Here is a 15,015-nt window from a genome sequence, read left to right as displayed (position 1 = left end):
GGGCAAGGTGGGACTTCTGATGGGATCTTAGTGGGGGCAGGAAGCGATGCACCCCATTCCCAGGTTTGAAAAGATGCCCCGGGCTGCAAGGGGACAGGCTGGGCCTGGGGTGGGCATCGCTGCATGACAAGGAGGCCGGTCGGCTGGCTTGTTCAGGAGGAAAGGCCTCTGCCTGGGGTGATGGGAGGGGATGGGTCCCCAGAGCCTACGGAGAAAACAGAAGTGACGGGGTTGGCCGAGGTGGGTGCAGGGGTGAGGGAAAGCGAGGAATCACAGAATTCCCTCCGATTCTGGCCGGAGCAACAGAGAAGGCACTAGCGGGGGGAGGAACGGAAGGAAGAAGGCAGAAGTCTTTCCAGCTCAAGGCCAAGGCTGTTGGATTCGTACAATGCCTGTCTGCTGGGCCAGAAATATCATGTGCAAAAGAAATACCAAGACCTGGGCTTGCTGCTGCAGCCACGGGATTTCCTGAGCCATTGTTATCGTTTTTACCTTGGAGCCTGGGCAGTGCCTTGACTGGCCTGGTCCCTGACCTTGGCCGCTTGGGGGAGGCTGGGACTTGCCGGGCACTCCCCTTGGCCTCTCCTGCCATTGGAGTCCGCTGAACGCTGAACAGATACATTCGGCCCTGGGGGCAGGGGCGCGTGAGGCAGGGCTGGAGGGGGGGGCGTTGGGGGGCGCTCACCCTGCGGCAGGGAAATCCAGGCCGTTAGGTGTTTCTTTTGTGGACGAAAGGGGCCACATGCTGACCTGACAAGCTCAGGGAGGCCTGCATGGCAGTCTTGAAAACTCAGAGACTTAAAGTCACCACAAAGGATGGTCTGAAATTAAACTTTAACTAAAAGCAGTTTTGGTGGGTAGTTACATCCTAGGCCAGTATCTTCACTGACAAGGGTCAATCAACCTTTACCTTAACTGAGCCTGTCTGTCTTTTTGCATCTATGATAACACACCCTTGAAATGTCTGGGTAACTTGTAACTTCCCTTTATCTGGAGCCCCTGGGGCACAGCCAAATGTGCTGGGCGCCAGGACAGATACCACAAACTCCTTCATCATCATCATGTTCATTGATCCTGCACCCACCTAAGTATGTGTCCATCATTTTACTTTTTATCCAATCCCAGGGGTTTCCTGGCTTTGCTTTATCCCTCCTCCTTCATCTATCACCAATGAATTTCATGTAACCCACCCATGTCCCTCCTTTGATTGCAAATATATAAATACAGATGTAATCCCGCCATTCTCCGGAGCACTATCTCAATTCGTTGAGGTTCTGCTTCCCGGCATATGTCGACAGTTTGGCTCAAATAAACTCACAAAAATTCTTTACAGGTTTCAGTGGTTTTTACGTTAATACTTTCTACGCGTGCCTTGATCCTCAGCACAAGCCATTGACACGAGTGTCATGGTCCCCACTGCTGAAACGTGGGGGGGGGGACCTCTCTCATGCACGGAGCCTTGCAGGGCGCAGCTCACGCCCAGCAGATTCCAACCCCACCCTTGGTCTCACTTTTCTTCTCCTCCATCCTTCCCTCCTCCCCGCTATCTAACCAGGTTGTCTGTGGTTTTGTTTTTTGTTTTTTTAAAGATATTTTATTTATTTTTGTTAATCCTCACCCGAGGATATTTTCCCATTGGTTTTTAGGGGGAGTGGAAGAGAGAGGGAAAGACAGAGAGAGAAACATCCATGTGAGAGGAACACATGGACTGGATGCCTCCCGTAGGAGCCCTGACCAGGACCCGGGGCCCGGGAGGAGCCTGCAACCCCGAGGTACGTGCCCTTGACCGGAATGGAACCCGGGACCCTTTGGTCCGGAGGCCGGCGCGCTATCCACTGAGCCACACCGGCCAGGGCTGTTCAGGTGATCTTTACACTAGACTGTGTGTGGCTTCTACAACCACCGTTGGCCCAAACTATGAGGAGGACTCCCTGGAATTCCCTCTCCCTGGGCAACGCGGGCAGCTTTCTACCCACATTCAAGACGGTCAAGGCTTGGGCCGGTTAGTAAATCAACAGGATGAAAGCGCCGGGGAAATGGAGGTTATTTTGTGAGGAACGTGGGCGGGGAGACACTCTGTTTAATACTATTTTCGTGGGGTTGGAGGCCCTCCCAGCAGGCAAGGACATTCTCTCCCTCCCCTGACACCTATCCGGGTCCAGTCCTTCCTCCTCCTCCTCCTCTCTGAGCCCACGCAGGCGGCGCTGAGAGGAAAGGCCAAGGAAAACAAGGGCAGAGAAGCAGCCGCTGAGCAGGGAGAGGGGAAGCGGGATTCTGCATCCTGGCTGACAACCTCCTCAGAGTCAACGCTGCAAGGACAGGCGGACAGATGCGGTCATCGAAGGAGCTTGGGGGGCCCGTTGGCCAGAGGCGAGAAGGTCCCTGGCCCTCGGGGTCATCTGCTTCAGCCCCCACGACATTGCCCTTGATGTCCAAGGGATATGGGTGGCCTTCCCACCCCCCTGACGAATTCCTTGGAGCATCTATGTATTGATCGGGTATCAGTTGAGATGTGACTGTGCCCGACATACCCAGGTAGACCCCAAGTCCCAGCTGGTGGAAGGAAGGCCACCCTATAGGGGGGACAGGTGCTGTGACAGACACATCTCCACCTCTTTCTTCTGGCCGGTCTGTTCCTTGCTTCCTGCCTGAAGCCGCATATTCCGGCATCTCTCTCCCTCAAGTGTGGGAGGCCGCCATGGTGGGCACCTGCCTCGTTCTCTCGGGGCGGGGCCCTCGGGGGAGACAAGGGACTCAATGTCTCAGCCGATAGGGGACTCGATGTCTCCGCTGGAACAGGAATAGACGCCTCATCCTATTTCAGACGCAGGATGGCCTGAGGGCCTAACAGCATTCTGCCTCCTAGGCCTGCAGGGACCACAGGGCGATTGTCCCAATGTCAGGGGCTGTGGACAGCGTGGCTTTGCTTCTCCCCAGTGCATTTCCAAACTGGGCCTCCCGGCGACTCACAGAACCGACCCTTCACTGAGCTGGGTCAAGGGAAGCTGCGCCTCAGGATTTACTCCCCAGGAAGGAAAGGAGCACTTCCTTTCTGGGCCCCAAAGAACCAGCCGCGGGCACGCCCTCCCCGCCCTCCTCCCCCAAACGCTGGTGGCGGCGCCCCCTGGTGGAAATCGGCAGCCACTGCTGGAGACAGCCCCCCACCTGGACCCAAAGGAGAAGGGGCTGGGGTTGAATTCGGGGAGGGCGGGAACTGGGGTGTCCCCTGGTGGGGGTGACGCCGTCAGATCCCGCTGACTGTTGTCATGAAGAATACAGATCTCGCCGGGGCCGGTTTGGCTCAGCGGATAGAGCGTCGGCCTGCGGACTGAGAGGTCCCGGGTTCGATTCCGGCCAAGGGCATGTACCTGGGTTGCGGGCACATCCCCAGTGGGAGATGTGTAGGAGGCAGCTGATCGATGTTTCTCTCTCATCGATGTTTCTAACTCTCTATCTCTCTCCCTTCCTCTCTACAAAAAATCAATAAAATATATTAAAAAAAAAAAAAAGAAGAATACAGATCTCGCGGGACCTGACAGTTTGGTTTTTCAGGACAAGCGAGGAAGTTGCCTATTGAAAAAAGAAGCAAAACAAAACCAACGGGACAAGCCAACGAAAACAGGAGGTGAGCCAGAGCGTAGAGCTGCGAGCGGGGATTTCGGCGGGGAAGATGAAACATTCAGAGTGGTTCATCCCAACCCACAGACCAGGCGCCGTCTTGGTAACAGAAACGTGTTATAGAAAATACAAAAGTCACAACGAGGAACCTGTTCGACAAGGAGAAAAAAGAACATGTGCAGTCAGTCACTTCTGAGTTTTCCCATTTATATTTGCTTGTTATACTTTTTTTTTTTTTACTTCTTATATGAACCAGCAGAAAGTAGGAGGAGTTTCAATAAAAATTATGGGAGGAAAAACTCAAAATAGAAAAATTCTTTTTTAAAAATAGATGTCCAAGGGATATGGGTGGCCTTCCCACCCCCCTGACGAAATTCCCAGAGCATGTATGTATTCTTATTGATTTCAGACAGGAAGGGAGAAGGAGAGATAGAAACATCAATGGTGAGAGAGAATCATGGATTGGCTGCCTCGTGCACGCCCCCTACTGGGGGGTGGGGGGCGATCGAGCCCACAACCCGGGCATGTGCCCTTGGCCGGAATTGAACCTGGGACTCTTTAGTCCACAGGCTAATGCTCTATCCACTGAGCCAGACTGGCTAGGACTCTTTTCCATTTTTAAAAACTCCTATTCATGCTTCAAAACCCAGTTCACATGTTACCTCCTACCAAAACATGGTTGTCACAGTACCTCCCCAAGTCTTCAGGCATAGTAAGCTCCCCACCCCCAACCTGTGCTTTCAAAGTTCTACGCCCATCTCTAGTATAACAGCCATTTGGCATAGGTTATAGTTATCTCTTCATGCATCTTTGAAATCTACCCAAAGATATATAAAACTATGAAAATACTTCATAGATTAGAAACTGGTAGGGTAGGTTTGCTGTTTTGCTCACCTAGAGCCTAGTACACCTCCAGACTGATTATAAGTAGGATAATTTTAAAAATATATTTTAAAAGAATGTTGATTTTTTTGGAATAAGTGATAATTTTCATGATTCAAAATTTTTAAAAAAGTATAAATCTGTGTAGGACTGAAAAGTTTCTGACTCTCCCATATTTCCAGCCACCCAGTGTCTCTTCTCATCAGTAAATGATGTTACTCTTTTATTTTTATTTTTTTTTATCCTCTGGATGAAGTCCGCATTCCTTTCCACACAGTGTAATTCTTTCTCCCATCTGGTCTTGTTTATCTTCCCAGCCCTCTCCCTGCACTTTGCCCCTGCTTCTGAGCCTGCACTGAGTTTCGCCATGTTCTCTGTCACCCTCTGCCCCCACTCTCTTCACTCAGCAAAATGTCCCTCATCGGTCTGGCCTCAGTGCCTGTCGGCAGCGGGTGCCCAGTGTCCGTGGGTCCCAGGAACCCCCTTTCCCTCCCACCCCCAGCCCCAGCTGTTTTGTCCTGTAACCTGATGGGATTCTCCCAGGCTCCTTGCCATCAGACACTCTTCCTCAATTTTTTTTAATTTTTTTAAAGCGGGAAATGTTTCTTTCTTTCTTTTTAAATATATTTTATTGATTTTTTACAGAGAGGAAGGGAGAGGGATAGAGAGTTAGAAACATCGATGAGAGAGAAACATCGATCAGCTGCCTCCTGCACACCCCCTACTGGGTACATGCCCTTGACCGGAATCGAACCTGGGACCCTTGAGTCCGCAGGCCGACGCTCTATTCACTGAGCCAAACCGGCCAGGGCTTTTTAAAATTTTTTGATATATTTTTATTGATTTCAGAGAGGAAGGGAGAGAGAGAGAAAGAGAGAGAGAGAAACATCAATGATTAGAGAGAATCATTGATCGGCTGCCTCTTCAACCCCAGCATGTACCCTTGACTGGAATCGAACCCGATACCCTTCAGTCCGCAGGCCGATGCTCTATTCACTGAGCCAAACCGGCCAGGACGCAAGGTAGCTTTATTTACCTGCAGCAAGTAAGAGAACCGGGATTCACTCCTAAACTCCCCCGCCGCTGGGAGGGAAGGTAGCCATGGCTTGCATACACCTGGGTCCAATGCCATGTGATTCTTTGCGGTTGGCTGCACCTGCAGAGTCCTGAGCTACAGTTTAACATTTGGCAAGAAACCACATGAGAACCGCCGGGCCCAGCAGGCTCGTCCTGGGGGCTTGGCCTCAGGCTGCAGGAAACGAGGCCAGACTGGGGCGCAGAGCAGAAGTGTCCACCGAATGGGTTGGGGGGAAAAGGTTCTGCCTTTCTCAGAGGATCTGCCGGCAAAAGTAGATCCTACTCGTTCCAAGTCTCCCATTCTCAAACCCGCAACCGCTTCCGATGCGCCTCCGCCAAGCAACCAAGTGGACGGGGTTAAGGGGGTACGACGGGGCGGAGAGGGGTTGGCCGGCGGGCGACGGTCCCGCCACAGGGGACAGGGAAGGGGGAGAAAGTGACCAGCCCAGATTACGCGGGGGGTTAGCCCACTTGCTTGGAGCATCACAACGGCCTCCCAGGGACGCACTCTGCCTCGATTTCCCCGGGGCTGCCTGCTCTGGCCCCGCACCTAGGCGCGCGCGCGCACCCTCCCTGCGCGTAACCGGTCGGGCCGCCCGGACGCGCGCACGGCCGGTGCCCACCTCCAGGGGTTGGGTCAAGGCTGGCTCCTCCCCTCCGGGCCTGGAGCGCCGGTGCGCACGGCTCGCTCCCAGGTCCCTGCCCGCCACCCCTCCGGCCATGGGCGCCGCGGGCTCGCAGCTGCTGGGCCGCCTCGGCGGGTCCCGCCGCCCCGCGCTGTCCGGGGCCGCCTGGCTCGGGGCGGCCGCGCTCGGCCTGGGCGCCGTGGCGCTGGGGACGCTCGTCTGGCGGCGCGCGCGGCCCGGGCGGCGCCGGCGGCTGCAGCAGGTGGGCACCGTGGCCGAGCTGTGGATCTTCCCGGTCAAGTCCTGCAAGGGGGTGGCGGTGAGCGAGGCCGAGAGCACCCCCCTGGGGCTGCGCAGCGGCCGCCTGCGGGACAGGTACCGGCGGAGCGCGCGCAGGATTGGGGGGGAGGGGGGCTTGTCAGCGCGGGACCTGCTGGGGTTGTGTTGGGGGGAGACGGGAGGGGGGCTTACCTTTCCCCCATTCCCCCTCCGGAAGGAGAATAGAGGTTTGCCACCTGGGTTTCCGGGGCTGCCTTTGGTCCTGTGGCTGGGAAGGTCAAGTTCGTGCCTGACCCAGCTTGGGAAAGGTGGGTAGGGGTTAAAGTTCCTTCTGGGTAGCAGGACTGAGTCTGCCCTGGTTGGAAACTTTCTGCCTTGGCTTTTGGCACAACCGCAGGAACATAAAATGCCACGGGCACTAGGGGGCAGCCTGGAGCAACGCTGAATCCAAGTCCTGCTTCGGGACCCTGGCTCTGGCCTCCCTGGGGCTTGTTCCCCACCGTGTCCAGTCCCAGGGCGAGGGTTTGATGCAAGAGGAACCCAGAGGGCAGCCCTGGGGAGGAGGAGGAGGAGGAGGAGGAGGAGGAGGGTGCCCCGAGTGTGCCCTGGCTGGTTTCTCGCAGGTTTTGGCTGGTGATTAAGGAAGACGGACACATGGTCACGGCCCGCCAGGAGCCCCGCCTGGTCCTGGTCTCCGTCGCCTACGAGAACGACTGCCTGGTCTTCAGGGCGCCCGGCGCGGAGCAGCTGGTCTTGCCCAGCAAGCTGCCTTCCTCCAACACTGTGCACGACTGCAGGTGCTCTGCTCGGCGCCCCTCCCCCCCCCCCCACCTGCGACAGGCCCCGCCTCCATCCTGGGCCCCTCCCTGAGCCCTCCCTTTGCACAGGAGGGGATGAGGCTGGTGAAGGAAACTTTAGAAGTCTAGGCCAGTGGTCGGCAAACTCATTAGTCAACAGAGCCAAATATCAACAGTACAACGATTGGAATTTCTTTTGAGAGCCAAATTTTTTAAACTTAAACTATATAGGTAGGTACATTGTTATGAACTTCATTAGGGTCCTCCTAAGGCTTAGGAAGAGCCACACTCAAGGGGCCAAAGAGCCGCATGTAGCTCTCGAGCCGCAGTTTGCCGGCCACGGGTCTAGGCTGATCAGGTGTGATCAGGTGCAGGCTATTGCTTTAAGGTATCTGGGAATTGTTCTTTAACATATTTTTATTGACTTCAGAGAGGAAGAGAGAGGGAGAGAGAGATAGAGACATCAATGATGAGAGAGAATCATGGATCGGCTGCCTCCTGCACACTGGAGATTGAGCCCGCAACCCGGGCATGTGCCCTGACCAGGAATCGAACCTCCTGGTTCACCGGTCGATGCTCAACCACTGAGCCAAGCGGGCCGGGCTCTGGGAATGTTTTAATCAGACGTGGTAAGGCTCGCAGGTCAGGAAATGACTGTTGCGAAGAAAGACGTTTTTTATATTCGCCGGTCCCTAGGCACAGGGCCCCATGGGGAAGCTCCAGGTTGTCCAGGAGGCAGAGGGAACAGGAGAGATGTGAGCAAGAGCCTTTACTGTCGTTTCCAAAGGAAGGACTGCGCGGCCGGATAAAGGCTTAGGATTGGCAGGTGTGGAGAATCCCAGTGGGTCCTGGGACGTAGGGGCTGCCCCTAGTAGCCTGGTACCCGGCTCTGGGTGACTAGGGCAGGGGATGGCGGCCTGGAGTGTACAGAGCAGCAAAGGAGGTGGCTGGGCTGAGGCTCTCGATTGGTTGGCATGTGTATGGAAGCCGAGTGGTTCACTATCTTTACCCCGGGAGGGGCACTGGCTTTAGAATCAGCAAAGCCCTGAGATGGCAAAGCATCACAAATATAGACGATCAAAAAGCGTGATTGAGCCCTAACCGGTTTGGCTCAGCGGATAGAGCGTCAACCTGCAGACTGAAGGGTCCCAGGTTCGATTCTGGTCAAGGGCATGTACCTTGGTTGCGGGCACATCCCCAGTAGGAGGTGTGCAGGAGGCAGCTGATCGATGTTTCTAACTCTCTATCCCTCTCCCTTCCTCTCTGTAAAAATCAATAAAATATACATTTTTTTAAAAAAGTGTGATTGATACAACATGGAGGGAGTGGGAAGAGCCAGCCTTTAGGCAGTGATGGCGAACCTGTGACACGCGTGTCAGAGGTGACACGCAAACTCATTTTTTTGGTTGATTTTTCTTTGTTAAATGGCATTTAAGTATATAAAATAAATATCAAAAATATAAATATTTTTCTTACTAGGGTTGCAAATATCAAAAAATTTCTATATGTGACACAGCACCAGAGTGAAGTTAGGGTTTTTCAAAATGCTGACACGCCGAGCTCAAAAGGTTCGCCATCACTGCTTTAGGGTTTGTCTCTTTCTGTTTCAGTAGAAAGACTTCTATGCAGAATTGCATCCTTGTCGGCTTCCAAAAGCATCCTGAATCCTCGTGGCCCGTGGACCAGCAGCTTAGGCAGGGCCCCGGGCTCAGAGGACCCCATCTGCTGCCCCAGGATCTGTCGATGCAGGACGTAACCCTGGTCTCTCCTCTCGCCCTTCCAGGATTTTCGGTCTTGACATTAAGGGCAGGGACTGTGGCGACGAGGCCGCTCAGTGGTTCACCAACTTTTTGAAAACGGAGGCCTTCAGGCTGGTCCAGTTTGAAAAGAGCATGAAGGGAAGGGCGTCGAGGAACATTTTCCCGTCTTTTGTGCAGGACTACAAGGTGAGCGCCAGAGACCTACCCCTCACCTCCCTCTGCCTGCCTGTCACCTGCTCGTTCCTCCTCCTCCTCCTCCTCCCACAAAGAGCCTCTCTGGGGACCCCAGTCAGGAAAGGGTAGCCTGGCCCAGGTGCGTGGTACCAGGGCGCCACCTGGGCCGGTGTTGGGGATGGAGAGGGAAGTGGGATGCGTGGAGGATGGAATGTGGGGGGCAGCTGTGCAGGGAGAAGCCAGGAGTGACGCGCAGGCACTCAGGAGAAAACGCTTGGGGAGGTGAAAGTGAGAGGTTCGTTTGGGACTGAATGCAGGTTTCCTCAAATTTCAGAAGCGGGCTGTCCCCAAGCCAGCGCTGTTTTCCCAGGCAGCGCGGGACGGCTTTCTCGGGTGCCGGGAAGGCACCTCCAGTGAAGAAACTGCGCCCTGTCCCTTTGCTTCTGCAGTGACATAAGGTTTAAAATAGCATGCACGCTCCTCAGGGTGCCTCCCCAGGCTCCCCGAATCCCAGGTTCCTTGAGAGCATGGGTTGTTCTCTGCCATTTCCCCACCTAGAACAAGGCTGACGCATAGTAGGTGCTTCATTAAATGCATGTTGAGGGACTGGTGGCAGCTGAACCACGTCCTTACTCCAGTAGAGCTGATTGGCCGCGGACGCTTCCCCTGTTGGATGAGGATGAGGATGTGGGAGGGGATCACCTGCTGGGCGCTGGGGTGAGGAAGGAGGAGGAAAGTGGGGCCTGCAGGGGGAGGTTGGCCCCCAGCCTGGCTGCTGCCTTCAGTGTGTGGTCAGCGGGGAACACCCCCCCTCCCGCACCCCTAAAGCCCAGAGCTGACTTGGCCATTTCCAAGCTCAGAGCTTCCCCTCTTCCCTTCTGCACTCGGTGTTTTTGCTTCTAGACCAGTGGTTCTCAACCTTCTGGCCCTTTAAATACAGTTCCTCATGTTGTGACCCCCAACCATAAAATTATTTTCGTGGCTACTTCATCATTGTAACGTTGCTACTGTGACGAATCGTCATGTAAATATCTGATATGCAGGATGGTCTTAGGCGACCCCTGTGAGAGGGTCGTTCGACCGCCAAAGGGGTCGCGACCCACAGGTTGAGAGCCGCTGTTCTAGACTTTTTAAAAAAATATATATTTTTTATTGATTCCAGAGAGGAAGGGAGAGGGAGAGAGAGATAGAAGCATCCATGATGAGAGAGAATCATGGATCGGTTGCCTCCTGCACGCCCCCTACTGGGGATCGAGCCTGCCACCCAGGTATGTGCCCTTGACGGGGAATCGAACCTGGGACTCTTCAGTCCGCAGGCCGGCGCTCTATCCACTGAGCCACACCGGCTGGGGCTTCTAGACTTTGCTTAGCTTTGCAGTCGGCCCAGGGAATGCCACGAGGCAGCGAGGCCTGATGGGGCTGTGCTCTTGGCGCAGGTGGCCTACCCGGACTGCAGCCCGGTCATGATCATCTCGGAGGCCTCCCTGGCGGATCTGAACACCAGGCTGGAGAAGAAGGTGAAGATGGACCAGTTCCGGCCAAATATCGTGGTGACGGGCTGCGATGCCTTTGAGGAGGTCAGTGGCTCCCTGGTTTTGTGGGTCACGCTCAGAATGTGCTGCTCAAGACACTAGTCGGGGTGGGGAATCTTTTTTCTGCCCAGGGCCGTTTGGATATTTATAACATCATTCTCGGGCCATACGAAAGGATCAGCTTAAAAACCAGCCTGCTATTGTTGGCCAAACATTTCATGAACTCACCCCTACGGCCTTGGCAGGGCCAGACCAAAGGATTTCCAGGTCCTCACACGGGGCCCGCGGGCCGGACGTTCCCCACCCCTGCGTCGGAATGGGAATGGCTGTCTCCTTTCCCCGGGGCAGACTCCGACCCTCCAGGGTTGGCAGCGCGGAAAGCTCCTTCCCCAATCACCTTTGAGTCCTTTTGGGAGATATTCCTTGGTTCTTCTCGCACTGCTTTCTTGTGCTTAGCTTCATGGCTAGTACCAGCCAAAGAAGAAACTGCTTTAAAGACGAATGAAACCTTGCCCTAGCCCAGTGGTTCTCAACCTTCCTAATGCCGCGACCCTTTAATACAGTTCCTCATGTTGTGGTGACCCCCCATTTCATTATTACAAATTGAACATCATTAAAGCATAGTGATCAATCACAAAAAACGATATGTAATTATATATGTGTTTTCCGATGGTCTTAGGCGACCCCTGTGAAAGGGTCGTGACCCACAGGTTGAGAACCACTGCCTAGCCGGTTTGGCTCAGTGGATAGAGCGTTGGCCTGCGGACTGAAGGGTCCCAGGTTCGATTCGGGGCAGCTCATGAATGTACCCCAATAGCTGATGCCTGGGTTGCAGGCTTGATCCTCAATAGGCAGCCAGTCAATATTCTCTCTCGTCATTGATATCTCTCTCTCCCTCTCTCTTCCTCTCTGAAATCAATAAAAATATATTTAAAAAAATAAATAAATAAAAATACAGTGAGGCCGTGGTGAAGTAAAGAGCAAGCTGTGCAAACATCTGGATAAAAAATAATTTTTAAAAAAAATAATTTTTTTAAAAATAATTTTTAAAAAAAGACGAATGAAGCCTTAACTCAACTCTTCTCCTAGGACACCTGGGATGAAATCCGAATTGGCAGCACGGAAATGAAAAAGGTTTTGGCTTGCCCCAGGTAAGGACTCTTGCGAGACTTGACCCCTGGGGTGTGGCCCGCCCGTCGGTCCTTCATTGGCCCCTAACCCGTGGCTCCTGCCTGACAGGTGCATCATGACCACGGTGGACCCGGATACCGGAGTGATAGACCGGAAGGAGCCGCTGGAGACGCTGAAGAGGTAGGACACGTGTCCAGTGTGTTTTTAATGTGACCCCCACCTAGAACCGCCTGTGGGCGGAGGGGACCTTCTGCTTGGGCACCTTCCACTCGGCCTTCCGGTTGATTTCTGTCTATCGGTTATTGCGAGTGCTGCTTCCTCTTTGCTTCTGGATGCATCTTTTAGTGGTCTTGGCAATTTTTTAAAAAAAATATGTGTTTTTGTCGATTTTAGAGAGAGAGAAAAGGAGAGGGAGGGAGAAGGAGAGAGAGAGAAACGTCAATGAGAAAGAGAAGCATCGATGGCCTGCCACTTATTTATAAATAAGCTGGGGGTGAAAGCTTGAATTCTATGAAAAGCACTTAGATGGTTATTTTTTATTTTTTAATCCTCACCCCAGGATATTTTTCCATTGATTTTTTAAAAAATATTTTATTGATTTTTTTACAGAGAGGAAGGGAAAGGGACAGAGAGCCAGAAACATCGATGAGAGAGAAACATCGATGAGAGAGAAACATCGATCAGCTGCCTCCTGCACACCCCCCCACAGGGGATGTGCCCACAACTAAGGTACATGCTCTTCACTGGAATTGAACCCGGGACCCTTCAGTCCGCAGGCCGATGCTCTATCCACTGAGCCAAACTGGCTAGGGCATTTTTCCATGATTTTTAGAGAGAGTGGAAGAGAGAGGGAAAGACAGAGAGAAACATTGATGTGAGAGAGACACATCCATTGGTTGCCTCCTGCACGAGCCCTGACCAGGGCCCGGGCCGGGGAGGAGCCTGTAACCCAGGCATGTGCCCTTGACCGGAATCAAACCCGGGACCCTTTGGTCAACAGGCCGACACTCTATCCACTGAGCCAAACCGGGGAGGGCAAAAGCACTTAGGTTATTAACCCTTTTGGGTTCCTGAGGATGAATTTCGGCTCCTTTCAGCTACCGCCTGTGTAATCCTTCCGAGAAGCACATCTACAAGTCATCCCCACTTTTTGGGATCTATTATTCGGTGGAAAAAATCGGGAGCTTGAAAGTGGGCGACCCCGTGTACAAGATGGTGCAGTGACGGACCCGCGGGGTGAGTGACTCGGGAAGGGCCGGCTTTGCTTGCGGAAGGCAGTGCCTTGACGTCGCGGCCACGCTTTCTCGCGTTCAGATGTTTCTACGTTTTGCTGGAAGAGTGAGCAGCTTGCGTTCTGACCTGTGGAGTTGGAAAATGCCCTTTATTTTTAATCCCCTCAGTCATCTGTATTCCCCCACCCAGCCTTGCCCATCCCACTCTCCCACTCCATATCGGAGGCTGATGCTGGGGCCGCTGCGAAGACAGGTTTGTGTGCCCCACTCACTAGGGGGTATTATTCAGAATAAGACCACGAAGGTGAGCGACCCGCAAGAGCTACATACTTATCTTGTTTCTGTCTCTGATATATATATATATATATATGTCATATGCTACACACACACACACACACACACACACACACACAGAGTCCCCCAAAAATGTATACATACTGTAACAGCAGATAGCTCAACTGATGTTTCTTTCTTTTCAGATTTAACCCATTGGAATGAATAGTTATTCAAAGTGTGTATACATTTTTGGGACACCCTATATATACATATATATATCTTACATATATCATGTATCTATCATAAGATACACACACAGAAGTATGTATCATAAGCACTTCCATAGCCTTCCAATTATTCATATGTCATTTAAAATATATATATATATTGATTTCAGAAAGGAAGGGAGAGAGAGAGAAACATCAATGACAGAGAATCATTGATTGGCTGCCTCCTGCATGCCCCACACTGGGTATCGAGCCCGCAACCTGGGCATGTGCCCTGACCCGGGAATCGAATGGGACCTCTTGGTTCATAGGTTGACGCTCAGCCAATGAGCCATGCTGGCCGGGCTCAAATGCCACTTTTGATGGCTTCATAACACTACCTTATCTTACAGTATTTAACAGTTGGACTATGTCCGGTTTTGTTAAAAAGCAATAGTGTAGCACATGTGTTTGTATGCAGAGCATTTAAAATGAAGTGTTTTCCTACGAGTTCCATTTTTAAAGTGGGATTATTGACTCATGGGGGTCTTAGCATATTTCTTAGCATCTGGACCAATTGCTTTTCAAAGGGCTCTTCCCATCTGCACCCCCACATGTCCTGTGAGAGACACCCCTCGCTCTGAGCTTTTGCCAGAACTGGGTAATATGTAAATGAATTCACTGACTTATAAGGTGACTTTTTCCCATTAAGGTGATTTGATGCAAGATATGATTTCTATTTCCTGCATTTTGATAAGTAGCTGTTTTCTGGGTATTTGAATTACGTATGGCCAGTAGGAGAAATAAGCAAATAATCAGAGATTCTTGTTATTTTTTCAGATGTAAGCGTCCATGAGACATCGATCAGGATTTTAACTACAATAACAACACCACCTGGGAGAATCCCATCACCAGCCTCTGATTTCTTCGCCCTGGAAACGAATCTTCATTTTTGACTTTTTGGAGTTATTCCTGCTCCGAGTTAATGCAAGGAAAGTATTAGAGGTGATTTGGGGGATGAAAGGTTATATAGATTTTAGGTGAGGAAGACTTTTTAAATGAATGAAATCATCTATAAAATCGTTTTGAATGGTACTGTGGCTCTTACACTTCTGACATTAATACTGACGAGTGAAGAAAGTATAAAGAATCTGTTCTAAAGCTGCACAATTTTTTCAAAACGTTTACTTTTTATCACCTCCCATTCCCTGCTTTAGGCGAAATGAAGAACAGCAGGTTTCCTGATGTGCCGTTATGGACGAACACACAAAATTCTGTTAGTCGGTTCTTCACACGAGGATATATTTTCAATTGATTTTTAGAGAGTGGAAGGGAGGGGGGAGGGAGGGGCAGAGAGAAACATAGATGTGAGAGAGACACATTGATTGGTTGCCGCCCTGACTGGGGTGAGAGATCGAACCTGCA

At 52.2% G+C, this 15,015-nt stretch overlaps 1 protein-coding gene across 1 annotated transcript; it reads left to right on the top strand.

The window, feature by feature from the left end:
- The first annotated feature begins 6,233 nt into the window (after positions 1 to 6,233).
- Positions 6,234 to 14,757, top strand: MTARC2 (mitochondrial amidoxime reducing component 2). Its single transcript, XM_036355031.1, has 8 exons — positions 6,234 to 6,578; positions 7,106 to 7,279; positions 9,063 to 9,225; positions 10,650 to 10,790; positions 11,835 to 11,896; positions 11,985 to 12,056; positions 12,974 to 13,112; positions 14,431 to 14,757. The coding sequence occupies exons 1-7, from the start codon at positions 6,298 to 6,300 to the stop codon at positions 13,098 to 13,100; spliced, it is 1,020 nt and encodes a 339-aa protein (XP_036210924.1). The 5' UTR covers positions 6,234 to 6,297; the 3' UTR covers positions 13,101 to 13,112; positions 14,431 to 14,757.
- The last annotated feature ends 258 nt before the right edge of the window (positions 14,758 to 15,015 follow it).

The sequence above is a fragment of the Myotis myotis genome, unplaced genomic scaffold (genome assembly GCF_014108235.1).
Source record: "Myotis myotis isolate mMyoMyo1 unplaced genomic scaffold, mMyoMyo1.p scaffold_m19_p_21, whole genome shotgun sequence".
Taxonomy (NCBI): domain Eukaryota; kingdom Metazoa; phylum Chordata; class Mammalia; order Chiroptera; family Vespertilionidae; genus Myotis; species Myotis myotis.
The sequence above is the reverse complement of the archived record's forward strand: the minus strand, read 5'-3'. Positions and strand labels throughout refer to the sequence as shown.

What these genes read in the sequence shown, in the direction of transcription:
- MTARC2 (XM_036355031.1), top strand. Translation starts at nt 6,298, where the DNA reads ATGGGCGCCGCGGGCTCGCAGCTGCTGGGCCGCCTCGGCGGGTCCCGC. An exon ending in AGCGGCCGCCTGCGGGACAG is followed by an intron (nt 6,579 to 7,105) that starts GTACCGGCGGAG and finishes GGTTTCTCGCAG; the next exon opens with GTTTTGGCTGGTGATTAAGG. An exon ending in AAGGTTTTGGCTTGCCCCAG is followed by an intron (nt 11,897 to 11,984) that starts GTAAGGACTCTT and finishes CCTGCCTGACAG; the next exon opens with GTGCATCATGACCACGGTGG.